The following is a 14,767-nucleotide window of genomic DNA, read 5'->3' as shown; positions in this document are numbered from 1 at the left end:
TATTGACCTTGCGCTGTACTCTCATAAGGACATATTGGATCATTCGTCGCCATTTAGTTAGCTTCTCCCCTTACCTATCCTTCTGCTCTTGTTTCAACAACTTGTATCACCATATTGCTCTGGACCGTCCCCCTCCAAGGTCAGGGCTGCACGTTTAAAGTCTCTTTCCGGTAATAACACACCAGCCAGATTTCTATGGTTTTTCATCGCCTCTTAATTATCATCTGACCATCTCAAGCCAAGGAGTGATCCTGCAGAAAGGACAGCTTATCAAAACGTTTTGTGCAGGAACTGCCTTATGAAATGAAGGGGATGTGGAATTGTGTTGAACAAAGTAAACGGGCAACACGGTGATAGATCCTGGAGCATCCTGTATTGTTATGAGAAGAGAAGGGATAAACCGACCCCCCCTAGCTAATTCTTCCTCCATCAGGGTCTTCTTCATGTAGAAACATCCTTAGTTCCTGAAAAGCCTTGAAAGGGAGGCAGGCGGTGTTCTGGTCAGATACCCAGATTAATTTAGCTGACTCCTTTCAAGAATTAAGAATCTTTATTGTCCCTATGTCACTATATTGACATTTTGGCGAAACACCGGCTCAGAATTCACAGAGATTCAAACACAACACACAGACATACAACAAGACATGGCGTTTTCAAATAGTTGAATGGACAACCCTTCCTGAGAAGCCAAACGTTTGCGAGTAGTCCTTAGCATCTGATGAGATTTAAATGTTTGGATCAAAAAAGACACGTAGCAGTCACTTTACAGAACAATGTCAGTTTCTGTGCAATTGGATGAATGCCTTTAGACAAAAGATAAAAATGTGCAAATAATCATTAAAAAAAAAGATTTCAATTTTCAAGTTAATTTATGTTCACAATCCTGCGCAATTACTTGAATGTATTAAACAAATATTCCAGGAGAAGTTAAAAAGTGTGCTAATAGTAATTTACAAAAATTTGAATCTTCAAGTTAAGAACTGCACAATTTGCATGGATCTCCAAACAAACGGTCCCTGAAAAGCTAAAAGCATGCAAATAGCTTCATGGGGAGTGTTTGTTTGGACGTTCATGCAAATTGCACAGTTCTTATCTTGAAGATTCCCATTTCTGCTATTGTCAGGGCATACAGATCTCTGCGGGTGCCCAAAAGCCTTCCAAGAAGTTCCTTTTTGTCTTGCTTGCCTCCCCTTGGTCAGCTACAAACTCTTAATAAGAAATCCAAGTGACTCATGGTGGCATTTTTGCTATGGAGCAAATCTGTACAACAGAACCAAATCAAGCAGAAGCTAAAATTCTAAAGACATTCTGGTTCTAAAGAACTTTGTGGAAGCAGGAAGTCTTCACCTCTGAGGTCTAAGGTTAAGATGAACCCTATCTCTTCACCTACCCATTACCCTTTTGGAAGAAATTCTGATTCTGTTTCTTTTTTCGGACATTTAGGGTTTTACAGACCAAAAAAAAACAACCACCAGTTTCAATCCATATAGAAAGCTTTGTACGTTTTGCATCTTTCCGGACCCCTCTCCATTGTTTAGGCGAACCATCTGTGGCTTACCAGTCCATGGCTGACCCTGGAGCCATCTAGATTTTTTTTCTTGGGCCTTTCCTCTAATTGATGCCAGTGTCTTCCTGACCTTTACTGAATATTTCTCCTACTAAAAAGTGAGATAATCCTAATTTATGGGCTTTTTGAGGTCATGACCTTTTGACAACAAAAGTGCCTAATTCACAACAAGTCAGTGTGATGCATTTTAGGGAAGCACCTCAATGCGTCTTCTTACACAACGGAGATATCTGAGACTGGGTTTTGCTTTGTCATGGTGTCCGTGGTTATTCTGCTGACAAAACGGAGCGTCAGCCTTCTGCTTGACGTTTCTATTTTTGTCCGTGCTTCCCCCGTGAGAGCTGAAGCCAGAGTGAAGACGGATGTCATTACCTCTCTTCCCCCATTTCTTTCTTCTGCTCCCAGGAAGCCTAGAGGCGTCCTGTGAGAGAGTGTTTGCAGACTACAGCACCACTTCCAGAATACGTCCAAGCTTTGGATTCACAGCACTGCAGTGGTACAAAAATAGTTATCAGCCAGCAGCTCTGCCGCAATGGAGCATCTGAAACATAGGAGACACAGAACTGCTGTCGGGATGCGGCCAAGATGAACCGAACGGGCCAACCGGAGCCCACTCCACGAACCCTGAGGCGCTACCTCCCCAAACCCTGCCCTAAATACCTGAGCCCTACCCACATGTTCCAGGGGAGAGCAAAGGCACCACCCCCAGCCGGTCATCATCATCATCATCATCATCATCTAGGCTTTCCAAAATTATTAAAAAAGCATATAAATCTTAGCATATGTAAAATTCAGAAAAAATTCATAGACATTCCTTCCCCTAATTTTTCTGACATTTCGCAAATTTAAATAGTTTTGGCAATCATAACTGAACTGAAACAGGAATTGCTTAATCTGATATAATGTCAGATGGGATAAAAAAAGGCTGCAAAAGTCCTCATGATAGTGTGTTTACATTATTATTTCATTTCATGCTTCATTTATTTGAGACTCTCATTGTCCTCCTTAATTTTTGAGGTGTTTTGAGAAATAATTCAGGGGTTAAGAAATAAGGCTAAACAAAAATTCGCAAGTATTTTACCATGTGAGAATAAAAAAAAAGTAACAACTTCCATTGCTCCTTGTAGCTCTCTTTCAATGAATGCCACAAAAATGCCAGAACACCGGATTCCTGATTCGCCTTTTAACCACCAAAAGACACAATCAAAGGCAATTTGTGACATAATTGAGTGTTTATGGCTTACTTCCCATTAGCAGCCCTTTAGTCCCTTCTCTAACAAGCCCCATAGGGTAATAAAATTAAACCACACGCCTTTCTTTCTAAAGAAAAGGACAACAATTTCCAAGAAATCACTGGAGTTCTTCTAAGTGCAAATGAGGGAGATAACCTGATCGTGTGTGTCCCGCGAAGGCGCTGAAGTGGGCATCCCATCCCAAGGAGAGTGAAACTTCATTAAATCACAGTTAAAACATAAAATTCTTAATAACAGGCAACCCAAAGAAGCTAAATACTGCAAAGGAAAATAAAGACGGCTAAAAATAGTAACTATGTAAAAGTTGTTAATGATCAGCACAAAAGTGGGGAGTTAGAGTACTTGAGACACGAGACTTAATAGCCAAGAACAAGTAAAACAATGTCTCCAAAATATGCAAATACAGATAAGGTGGTAGACAGGAACCTAAAACACAACTAAACCAAAACTAGCTTAAGAAAAACCCGTGATCGTATAGAATTAATAGATTGCACAAACCTATTGATTGCAACAAATAGTCATTTTATGCATCGTTTAAGGTAAATCTTGTCCTGATCAGAATATTTTAGATAAAGTGTTGAGAAAATGAACATAAAGTAGCCCCAGTTCTCATGAGTTTTCCATCCTAGCAAAACAAATTAACAAAAAAAAAACAAAACCTCTGTTCTTTGCAGCGACGCGTTAATCTTTTCATCTGCTAAAGTGAAACATCCCCAGAATCTCTCCCCTCTGCCCTTCGTGCTGCTGCAGTCTGCCACTCCTGCCAAGTGCGTCTCGCTGGCACGGTCCCTCAGCGTGTGTGTGTGTAAACAGGCTGTGAGCTGCTGGGGGATTTGTGTGTGTCTTGTCCCCAGCAGGCCCTCGCGCTGTGCTGAAAGCAACGGTCAGCAACTTAGTCTGGTGTTTTTTTTTCTCGCTCACACACACAGGAACACACAGGAACACACAGGGACCCGGAGCTTTCTGGAACCGTCGTACTCGTGTTCCTGTCCGTGACCCCCTTCTCTGCTTGGTCATCCTCTGCGGCTCGATACGCGTTAGGTGTGGTCGGCGGTGCAGGGAAACAGGACTCCCGTTGGTGTACGGGGGGGGGGGGGGGGGTTCTCAGATGGACTGCATAGATGTTTGCATAAAGCTCTGCCTGGGTGGCCTGTCATGCTTCAGTTAGGACAAAGCTTCTGCTGTTCGCCACTGTGGTCTGATGTTCTGCGTACGCCGTAATCTGCTGCTTCATCTCGTTGGTTAAAGCAGATTAACTCGGTCGCGAAAAGCCCGGCGTCGGAAAATGAAGAACCGAAACGTGCGCTGTAAGCACAATGTGGTAAAAGACCAAAGTACGATTCATATGGCCATGGCTTTCTTTGATAAGAGCTTTTTTTACGCAGTAATCACTGCTTGAAGCTGCTCTATGATGCTGTCAGAGCAAGAAGTGGGTTCCTTTGTGGGCGCTCTCCGACTGGTTATCCTCTTAGTGGTTGAACGCATTTTTCCTGGGGTTAGACCAGATAATTGTAGAAGTAAGGTCTGATTCAGTACGCCTTTCCTCCATAGAAACTAATGGTGTATTCTAAAGCTGGTGCCAGCATGTGCCCTTTCTCAAGTTCTTGAAAGCCGACTGGACAAGTAAAACAATTAGTTTTAGTAAGAATATATCTGTTTTAGTAAGAATATATATAGAAGCAAAAAAGCTTCTGTGCTTTTTTGTCTGTCTTGTTGTGTCTCTGCTCTGTCTTCTGTAACCCCAGTCAGTCGAGGCAGATGACCGTTCATACTGAGCCCGGTTCTGCTGGAGGTTTTCCTTCCCGTTAATGGGGAGTTTTTCTTCCCACTGTCGCTTCATGCTTGCTCAGTATGAGGGATTGCTGCAAAGCCATGTACAATGCAGACGACTCTCCCTGTGGCTCTACGGTTCTCCAGGAGTTAATGCTGCTTGTCGGGACTTTGATTTAATCAACTGGTTTCCTTATATAGGACATTTTTTTGACCAATCTGTATAATCTGACCAAATCTGTATAATATGATTGAACTTGATTTTGTAAAGTGCCTTGAGATGACATGTTTCATGATTTGGCGCTATATAAATAAAATTGAATTGAATTGAATTGAATTCATCCACCCACTCACCAAAACTAGAGTAAATACAAGTGTCAGACAAGCCTTATTGAAAGGATTTCAACCCTGGGCAGTTTGGACCATTGTTGTTAGTATTTCCCCATTTCACACTAAATTATGACACAATTAAGAAGATTTTAATACTTTTTCAGATGCATGGATCATTTTAGAGTCCACCTATCCATTTCTATACCCTCTTAATCCTTAAAGGTCTGCTTGTGCCTATCTCCAGGGGTCAAAGGGCAAGAGGTAGGGTTCTTTTTACTAAGCCCATTCTTGAAAGGAACATTTGTTTTCCGTGTATGGCTTGAATAGCTTGTTTGATTGAGCAAATGATTCAAGTCCAGAATACGCTTGGAAGTGCAGCGAATACAGGGGGATACCTCCTGGTCTCTGTTGGATACTAACATATGGGTGACATGGACTGGCTTACTTTACTCAAATAGTGGCATTCAGCAGAACTGAGACTTTTTGCCTTAGATACATTTTAAAAAGACTCCCTGGTTTACTATGAAACATTTCAGGTGTCAACTCCAGCTGAACGAGGACAGTCCAAGCATTCCCTGGGAGAACACTGTGGTCGCAAGACACATAGATACAAAGTCCTCGTCTTTAAAATTTGCCTGGAATTCAGCAATAGACCAAAACGGAGAAATGGAAACCCGGAAAATCTGATAATCAGCAGCTACAAGGGAGCTAAAGATCTGTCTCACCAAAGTATTAGCTTAAATAATGCCAGAATGGTGTCCTGTCCCCTGAAGCTGCTGCTTGGCGTCCCCTGTGGATCCCTTTGTTTTCCTACTGCTGCTCTCAGAAAAGCATTATTCCCAGTTGGATTTAAAAGTGGAATTCAGTGTGTCGTTGCCCTGACTCTGCATGTAGATGGAAACACGGCTTAGCTAGCTAAACAAAGCATTTGCTCTGTTAGACTACCTGTACAGCAAACCAGATGTTAGGGAACCAAGAATGAAAACTGGCCAAATGCTTGAGCAAATGTTTCTAGCAGACTGGATTCACCGACTGAGAAGAATAACTGCGCCATGCTGGGATTTATGCATTAGCCTGCTATACTCTTTCAGCCCAAGCGGGCCTTTGCAGTGAAAAACAAGAAGCGCTCTCATGAGCTCATCCCCAAACCAGTCGCTACTGGTTCTGACCACAGGTTCATTACCACACCAAAGACGGAGACAAGAGGGAGCGAGGGGAGCGGGGGACAGAGATAGGGGAAAGAGACCCAGAACTGGGGGAATGGAAAGACAGGGGGGGGGGGGGGGACTAAGGAGACAAAAGCACTAGCTTAGGAAGAATAGAAGGATGAGGGAAGATTGTGGATAGGTACCACAAATAACCATACGATTGCTTCAGTTTAGTTGTAATGATAAAATTACAGACAACTTAATTTGTGGTTTATTAGAGATCTTTAAAACACAAACCTGAATCTGTCTGTGGGGATGTTATTTGTTCAGACAGCATGTTTACCTCTCCGGTGAGAGTAGAAACTTTACCCTGTTTCAGCTAACATAGGGAAACATTCTCCAAATTCTCCAGCGTTCCTCTCCAAAGATCTTAGCTAAAACGCAAAGGTACAAATATCCGACTTTTTCAGGTACAATATGGGATGTTTTGTCGTACCCACTACGGTGATCTACTTTGAGGACTTTAAAGTAATTTTCTATGTTCCACTGCAAGAAAAGGTTGTAATATGACTAATATCTGCCTGGAGGAAGTTGCTTTTTGTCATCTTGCTTTGATCAGAGGTCATATTTCAGGAGGGAACTGGCCCAAACAAGAATCAGAACCAGAACCAATGGAAATCTGCTGCAAAAAAAAAATTATATTACATGTGAGATTTTACCATTTTAATGGAAAACATGTTGACAACCTTCCCTGAACGAAGATTATCAATACATCATGCAGACGATTCGCTATAGATGTCATCAAACATGCACATAACTGCAGATGTTTTGCTTAAAAGTTGTTTGTTGTGGACCGGAAGCTCGGAGCAACTCGGTGACATATGTAGAAAATGTCAATAATCAGCTAAACTAATGAATGAAAGATTGGCTACCTTCCCTGGATGAAGAATATGAAAATAAATTACATACTTTAAAGACATTTTCACTAGAAATGTCTTTCTTGAGTTTGCTGCTTGTTTGCGACTTCATGATACCCCGAACAATTAGGTTACAAACTATTAGAACACACGGTCATGATTAAAGTTCCCAAGCTAATGATATATATATTTTTAAATGTTATTATTTTAAACCCACTGATGTCTGGTTGAGGCCTAAAACGCCCCTCTCCTCCCGCTCTGTGCAGTTTGACATCAACCAGCTGACGACCACAGTGAATGTAAGCCAAAGCCTCAGCCCCATCCACAAGCTGCTGGACTCCCCCAGCGGCACGGGCGGCAGCGGCGGCAGCTCGGGCCGAACCAGCGGCGCTGTGTCCGTTCAGTCGCCGATGGACCGCACCAAATGTTTCTTTGCTGACGAGTCGGAACCCCTCCTCCGCTGTGACTCCACGTCCAGCAAGGACTCTGCCCTCAGTAGGAACGGCTCCTTCATTACCAAAGGTGAGAGGAGAACACAGCGGGGACGGGGTGATCCACTGATCTGTAAATTAATTACCTTGTAATTACCATGTAATTACCATGTAATTACCATGTAATGCAGAAGCTAGACTTTAGTTGGCCTTTTACGTGTCATGCATGCATGCAACTGTAGGTGGGGCTGTCTACATGATTAAGCGTTTGCTTACTTTACTTGTTCAAATAGGCTGAAGTTATCAGCACATGCTTTCTTGTTCACATTATTATGTATTCATTTGAAAATGAATAAAATAGCTTATCTCCGAATGAGTAAGACGCTGTCAACATTCAAAAGACTCCCAGAGGAGGTGCAATTACTCTTGTTATATAAGAACCTGTTGGAAGTTGACTGATGAGGAAAGAAGTGTCATTTTATGAGTCTGACTTAATATGACTAATGCGTTTAGTCATTCCATGCCAGTTCTACCCAGACAATAGGACAGATCCTCTGTGTTCTCTCGGCGGAGTCACCCCCGTGACTCAGTCCAACGCAGCGAGCGTGTCACCGGGTAACTTTGTTGCCAACGCCGTGAGCATCACTGAGGTTACACACTGCGCTGAACGTGCAGCTTTGTTAACAGTAGACAGAATTAAGGTAACAAGCTTTAAACTTTGGACACGCATAAAGTTACAGAGGCTCACATCATCTCTCTTTTTATCAGGCGTCATCATGGTGCGCAACACAAATGCGTGATTCCTAACTTGCCGTCAGGGTTCAACTGTTTGAGATTCTTCACATCTTTTGCAAATGATTCAGAGTCAGTAATGTTTTACCTGTTGAATCTCAGTTAGAAGCAGGTCTTTGGGTGCCCTCGTGTGGTCTGTTCTGGCCATTACAGTCTATAACTTTATGGGAACAGAATCTGATTGTGCATGTTCTCAATTCAAATTAAAACTCCCTTTGTCTAGTTTTTTTTTATTATGCCACATGCTTTTTGTATTCCAGTGTTACTCCGTCCTTCCTTTTAGCAAAATAAATAAATTATTATACTAAGTCATCTTTAGCCAGTTACGTGACAGTGCAGTCTTTACAGGAGCTAAATCCTTAAATTCAACACAACTGAATTAGAAGTCTGACCGTGATCTTGCTAATATATGCAGCTGTTCCTAATGTTTTAGGAATACCTGAAGTAACTGACTCTGATTTAAACCGTCAAACAACTAAAAGCCGCTGTTTATATAGTGAAATAAAATGTGTAATTGCATTATTTCATTTAGCTGCATATTCAGAACTGATTTATTTTGTAACTGCCATACAGGTCCTCTCCACTAGAGGGCAGCACAAAGTTTGAGCCTTGGAGACGTTTCAGCTGCTTAAATTGGCAAGAAAAACAAAAACAAAACATATATATTCTTACTAAAACTATTCATTGGATGTGCCCACAGCTATTAGGATCACGCAGCTGGAAGCATGTGATAAACCTGATGCTTGACAGGTTGAGTGTACAGTAATTGCAACAAGATCAGCCTTTATTATTATTATTATTCCTCGCCTTGTCCCTCTCCAGAGAAGAAAGACACAGTGCTCCGGCAGGTCCGTCTGGACCCGTGTGACCTGCAGCCGATCTTCGACGACATGCTGCACATCCTGAACCCCGAGGAGCTGCGCTTCCTGGAGGAGATCCCGACAGCCGCGGACAAGCTGGACCGACTTTTTGAGATCGCTGGAGTGAAGAGCCAGGAGGCCAGCCAGACGCTGCTGGACTCGGTCTACAGCCACTTACCCGACCTGCTGTAGTGGAGGAAAGGGGACGGCAGCACACGGACGTAGAAAGCAAAGGGACGTGGCGTGAGGGGGACGGGTCGGACGTGGCGTAGCTGAGATTTAACCTGCGCTGTTATTTCGAACGGACAGCGTTTGGCTCACCGGGCCACTAATGTAACACAATTCCAGCAGGTTATGTACCTTTTGTCTGCTCCCTCTGATGAGTCCGGTGAATCCTAACCACTACTTGATTCCTTCTCTGCGTAAATCCCCCTCTGCCGTGTCACATGGCCACCAGTGTTGCTCATGTGACCTAAACCACGGGGCTTAAAGGGCCCCAACGTTTAAAAGAGCTGGACGAAACGGTTTGAATCATGTCCTGACTCCACTCAACTAGCACTTTATCCATCTGAAACGCCCGACGCCTTCTTGTTTAAAGGACAATACCGGTGTTTTTTCTTGTTTGTGCCAATCATTTGGGCTTTTCTTGCCTGTAGTAAGATTTCAGAGTAAACAGTTATATTTATTATTAACACGGCAGGCAGTGGTAAATGACAGCGGTACATAAGCTATAACTCTAAACAACACTGGTATTATTCTTTGATTAAGGGTCTTGTAAATCAAATCGATTTTTTCCACTCGGATTGGGCTGATCGTTGAGTCATGTGCCTAAACATGTCCCTTCCCACAGCACCTCTATCTTTTCCTTCCAGGTGCCTGAACCTGAGGGCAGCAGGTGTTTTGGTAGCTTCTGACCACCAGCAGGTTGTAGCATTATTCCATCAGTCCAGCTGCACCTCTCACTCCAAAGGCATCGCTCAAAAGGATTCAGGACTGAAGGACTACAGTGCCTTGCAAAGCAATTCATACGACTTGAGCTTTTCCACATTCTGACATGTTACAACCACAACTGGCATGTTACGTTCAAGACCAAACACAAAGTGCGGTGTAATTGTAAAACGGAAAGGAAAGAGATGCACGTTTTTTTTCAGTTGGAATCTAAAAAGTGTGGCGAGCCTTTCTGTTCCACCCTCGTCACTTTGATGAGCTTAAATAGGCCCAAGTGCAACAAATTGCCATCGGAAATCAGCTAACTAGCTACATGCTAACTTGCTATGTGGGGAGCAAAATTTTTTTAAAGTAAGTCAGTGAGAAATTAGAAAAACAGCAGCCTTAAACATAAGGCAGTTTTAGGTCAAAGGTCTCCAGTCCTCTAGGACCAGTGTCCTGCAAATCTTTAAATGTGTCCCTGCTTCAGCACCCCTGAATCAAATCTTTAGATCATTAGCAAGGATTGGTTAAGCTGGAACATGCATTCAGGGTACAGTTCTGCCATGTGACTCTAGCCCCAAGGATTGGAGTTTGAGGACCTTCAAATAGATTCTTGTGTTGGAATGGCCTAGTCAAAGTCCAGACCAAAATCTAATCTATGGCAGGACTTATATTTAATGTTTTAGAGACGCTCTCCATTCAGACAGACTAAACTTGAGCAGTTTTATGAAGAAAACATTTTAGTTTTTAGAGGTGAAACAGAATCCTAGCCCAGAAGTGTATTGAAAACAGATGCATGCCACACTTTTAAGATTTTTTCCAATTCCATGTTTTTAACTCATCCTATTTTTTATTTTGTTGATCTAGCACAGACAACTCTGATAAAGTGCATTAAACCTTGTGGTTATAAGATGATAAAAATGTCAAAAAGCTCAGAGGATATCCATACTTTAGCAAGACAATGTTTTAATTCACCTGGAAGTATAACATTTGGCTTTTTTCTGTTTTGTTACGGACATCGCTGGGACGGCAAAGCACTACCTGCCCCAGCAACCTTCAGTAAACCCAGACGACCACGCGTGATCCTGTGTCAGAGTAGCGTTGATAAAATGTTCTGGTTACATTTTGGAGCTTCCTGGTCTCAGCTGGACACGGGTGTTGATTATTTTACCGCTGCAGCAGAAATCATTCAAATCAAATAAGTCATTCAGTCATTTTCTACATATTTATGTTGTGATATTCAAATCTAACATTCATGCACTAACGATGATTTCTGTATGCGACATACTCAAGATGTTTTTTTTGTTTTTTTTCTAGCTCTGAAATGTTGTTTCCAAACATTTGGTTTTATTGTATTTTCCATACTCGCTTTACTATTATTAGTTATTGTAGCATTTGCATTTGACTGTCCTGGGTGACCTTGCTGGGATGTAACATATGCATACTCCGTACTCTACTTGAAGTCTATCACTTGATCTCACCAATGAGGAGAGAGCAGTCCATCAAGTTATTTCACACTAAACAACAAGAACAGCAAAACAAAAGAATCTTCACTGCTTGAGGAGGATTTATACCACCAGAGCATCCGGTGTCTATCAGAAACTACCTTGTGTGGACTCTCACCTGTTGGAGCAGCATTAGAGGACACGGACATTACAGAAGGCAAAAAGCTGCTTCAGGTATAGCAGCCTGACTTGATGATGATGATGATGATGATGGTGGTGGTGGTGGTGGTGGTGATGAGGAAGGGGATCTCGCTCCCCACCGCCCTGTGAGGATCACAGCTGCAGGGCAGACTCCTTGGATTTCATGACACAATGACGCGTAGATGTGAGGTGGACATGTCTGAGTAGACGATTTCATCAAATTCACAGTTCAAATGTAACCCGTATACTATTCAAATGAACTAATAAAAGCAATTTTTTCAGATTCCTGTGAGGAGTGTTCTCATTTTAAGAATTTTTATTAAAAATTAACCAATTAGACTCTAGTTTAACTCCCTGCTGAAGTCATCTCCCGTGGAAATAGAAGCAGCGTTTACATCAGACAACCTTCCAGGGTGCTCCGTCACAAAGGTTCTCTTTCCACTGAGGACCTGTTTGCCTCTGGCAGATCATTTCAGGTTTGCCACAGGCCTCTTGGAAGCTGTTTAGTCAGTTATTTTACCTGGTAGCATGTCAATTTTTACACATTTTATATATTCAGCTATGAATGTGCACATTAGATCATTCACTAGATCAGTAATGAATCAGAAAAGCTAATCTGAAGTAAATTTCTAAAACAGCAGAGAATGAATTTGTCAGAAGGGCAAAAAAGAAAAAAAGGAAGTGTTGCACAACTGTTGATAATATGGCATATCCAGATAAAAGCGTGATGTTCAAGTTCACTGTGGCTTGATGAGTTGAGTAGTTGTCTTGCAATTGGAAGGTTATGGGTTTGATTCCAGCTTCCCCTTGTCACATGTTGATGTTTCCCTGGGCAAGGCACTTAACCCCAAGTTGCCTACCAAGCTGTGTATTGTGTGTGAATGTGGCTCACACATTTTATAGTGTAAAACACTTTGAGTAGTCAGTATGACTGGAAAAAGTGCTATATTAGTTCAGTCCATTTATCATTTGTATCAATGGAAAGTGTAATCGCAGGGCTGCACAGTAGCGCAGTGGGTAGCACTGTTGCCTTGCAGCAAGAAGGTTCTGGGTTCAAATCCAACCTCCATCTTTCTGCATGGAGTTAGCATGTTCTCCCTGTGCATGCGTGGGTTCTCTCTGGGTACTCTGGCTTCCTCTCACAGTCCAAAAACACTGTTAGGTTAGTTGGCTTCTCTAAATTCTCCTTAGGTGTGATGTGTGTGTGAATGGTTGTTTGTCTCTGTGTTGCCCTGCGACAGACTGGCGACCTGTCCAGGGTGTACCCCGCCTCTCACCCAGTGAACGCTGGAGATAGGCACCAGCAACCCCCGTGACCCCATGAGGGATTAAGCAGGTCAGAAGATGGATGGATGGAAAGTGTAAACAGATCAGATCCCATGCAACCATTAGCATGTTGCACATATGTATTGGTTGTAAGCAGACAAAGATGACTTTGGTAAATAAAATAATAAAAGAGCTGTTCTAAAAATTTTTTTTTTTTTTAAGGAAAAACAGCCTCCAAGGCTGTGCCCATGTGAGAGCGTAAACTACCTCCTGTATGTTAAAATATTAAATAATTGCAATCAGTCACATTTTTTGGTAAGCTTAATTCCGTTTCACTGGCCAGACTCACGCCAAATTACTGTTGGAAAGGGTTAAAAAAAACAATTTCTAAGTCTACAGGATTCAAGGGAACCACAGTGACAGGCTTTATTCACATTTGGAGAATGGACGACTCGTCCAGGAGGAGACAAAATAACCCAAAACACCTTCTAAAACATGGCAGGACTCAGTCGTATGATTTAAATGGTTTACATTTTTTAAATGAAATTATGTGAAGTCCTTATTGATAATGGTTCCCTTAATCTATGGTAGAAAACTGCCATATCACCAGAGACTAATTGAAAAGTCCAGAAAAATGACACCACTTCTCTGCTGGAATAACACAGAGAGATGATATCAGGGAACATTCTCCATAGATGAACAACGCTACACAATGTAAACCGGTATGTTTCAACTCAATTGGTCGAAGCTTTGGGTGGTTAGAAAATGTAAATGATTTGCAAATAATTATTATCTTTTAAGATTTGTTTATTATTCAGAGGGAGATTAACATTTACTGTCTATCCCTACAGCTCTGTTTTCTATAAATAGGCTTCTAAGTAAAAGAGACAACAAACTTTATTTTCTATCATAATTAACATAAAGCAAGCAATTTAAACAAACAACAGACCTTGGACAAAAGTATTTAATTTTCACAGTGTTTTCATTTAAAAAAAACTGAACAAAGGGTGTAACTCACAAATATTCTTATTTAAAAAAAAAAAAAACACATCTCAAAAATGAACTGGCTGCAGGGCCATAAATAGCAACTGTTTTTCAGACCAAATAGAAAGACAATTTTGGAACCTATGAACCAAAATAAAATCTCTGTGAGTTCTGCTTTTTGGGCCTTTTCTGTTTTTTTCTTGGCTTAAGTCAAGCATTTGCGTTCTGAAAAACATATCCCCTAAAACTACTTTAAAATCACTTAAGATCTGAATGGAAGCCACATTTTTAAATATAGATTTGGCTCCTAAAATTCCAAACTTTCCCATACCTTTAAGTGAGTCAAACGCAGTGTGTGATCAATCACTATCATTCTTCATAAAGAAGAATTTAACAAAAAAGTAACTAAACGATTGAGATCTTGTGTTTTAAATTTTCTTCTCATGAAGAGCCTCCAACAAGTTCAACATTTTTTTAAAAAAAGTTCTCATATTCCACTGTACCTGTATGCTTTTTTCCTCCACAATATTGACGTCTGAACATTTTGCCCAGTTCCTAGACAAATGTGTTGCTATTGGGCGCCCCCTTGTGGTCACGTCTAGTCATGTAGCATGAATTCACACATCTTTATTGAGCTGTTACGCTGAGTTCTAGTCATTTTATATCCTTCCCTTCTTCTGTACACCTAACTCATCAGGTATTGAACCACCAACATGTGTAAAGTCGTACCAACTAATTATATATATATATATATATATATATATATATATATATATATATATATATATATATATATATATATATATATATATATATATATGTATACACACACACACACACACACACACACAGATATTTATAAACGTAAAGTTC

The 14,767-nt window shown here is 41.4% G+C and overlaps 1 protein-coding gene across 2 annotated transcripts in view; it reads left to right on the top strand.

The window, feature by feature from the left end:
* tnfrsf21 (tumor necrosis factor receptor superfamily, member 21) overlaps window positions 1–11,927 on the top strand; it is a 42,891-nt gene extending 30,964 nt beyond the window's left edge. For both annotated transcript variants that reach the window (XM_036147087.1, XM_036147086.1), the window contains 2 exons: window positions 7,252–7,507; window positions 9,031–11,927. In XM_036147087.1, the coding sequence (XP_036002980.1) occupies window positions 7,252–7,507; window positions 9,031–9,260 (486 nt within the window). In that variant the 3' untranslated portion in view covers window positions 9,261–11,927. The remainder of the gene's footprint in view (window positions 1–7,251; window positions 7,508–9,030) is intronic.
* Window positions 11,928–14,767: the final 2,840 nt, after the last annotated feature.

This window comes from Fundulus heteroclitus, chromosome 15 (assembly GCF_011125445.2).
Source record: "Fundulus heteroclitus isolate FHET01 chromosome 15, MU-UCD_Fhet_4.1, whole genome shotgun sequence".
In the NCBI taxonomy this organism is placed as follows: Eukaryota; Metazoa; Chordata; class Actinopteri; order Cyprinodontiformes; family Fundulidae; genus Fundulus; species Fundulus heteroclitus.
The sequence above is the reverse complement of the archived record's forward strand: the minus strand, read 5'-3'. Positions and strand labels throughout refer to the sequence as shown.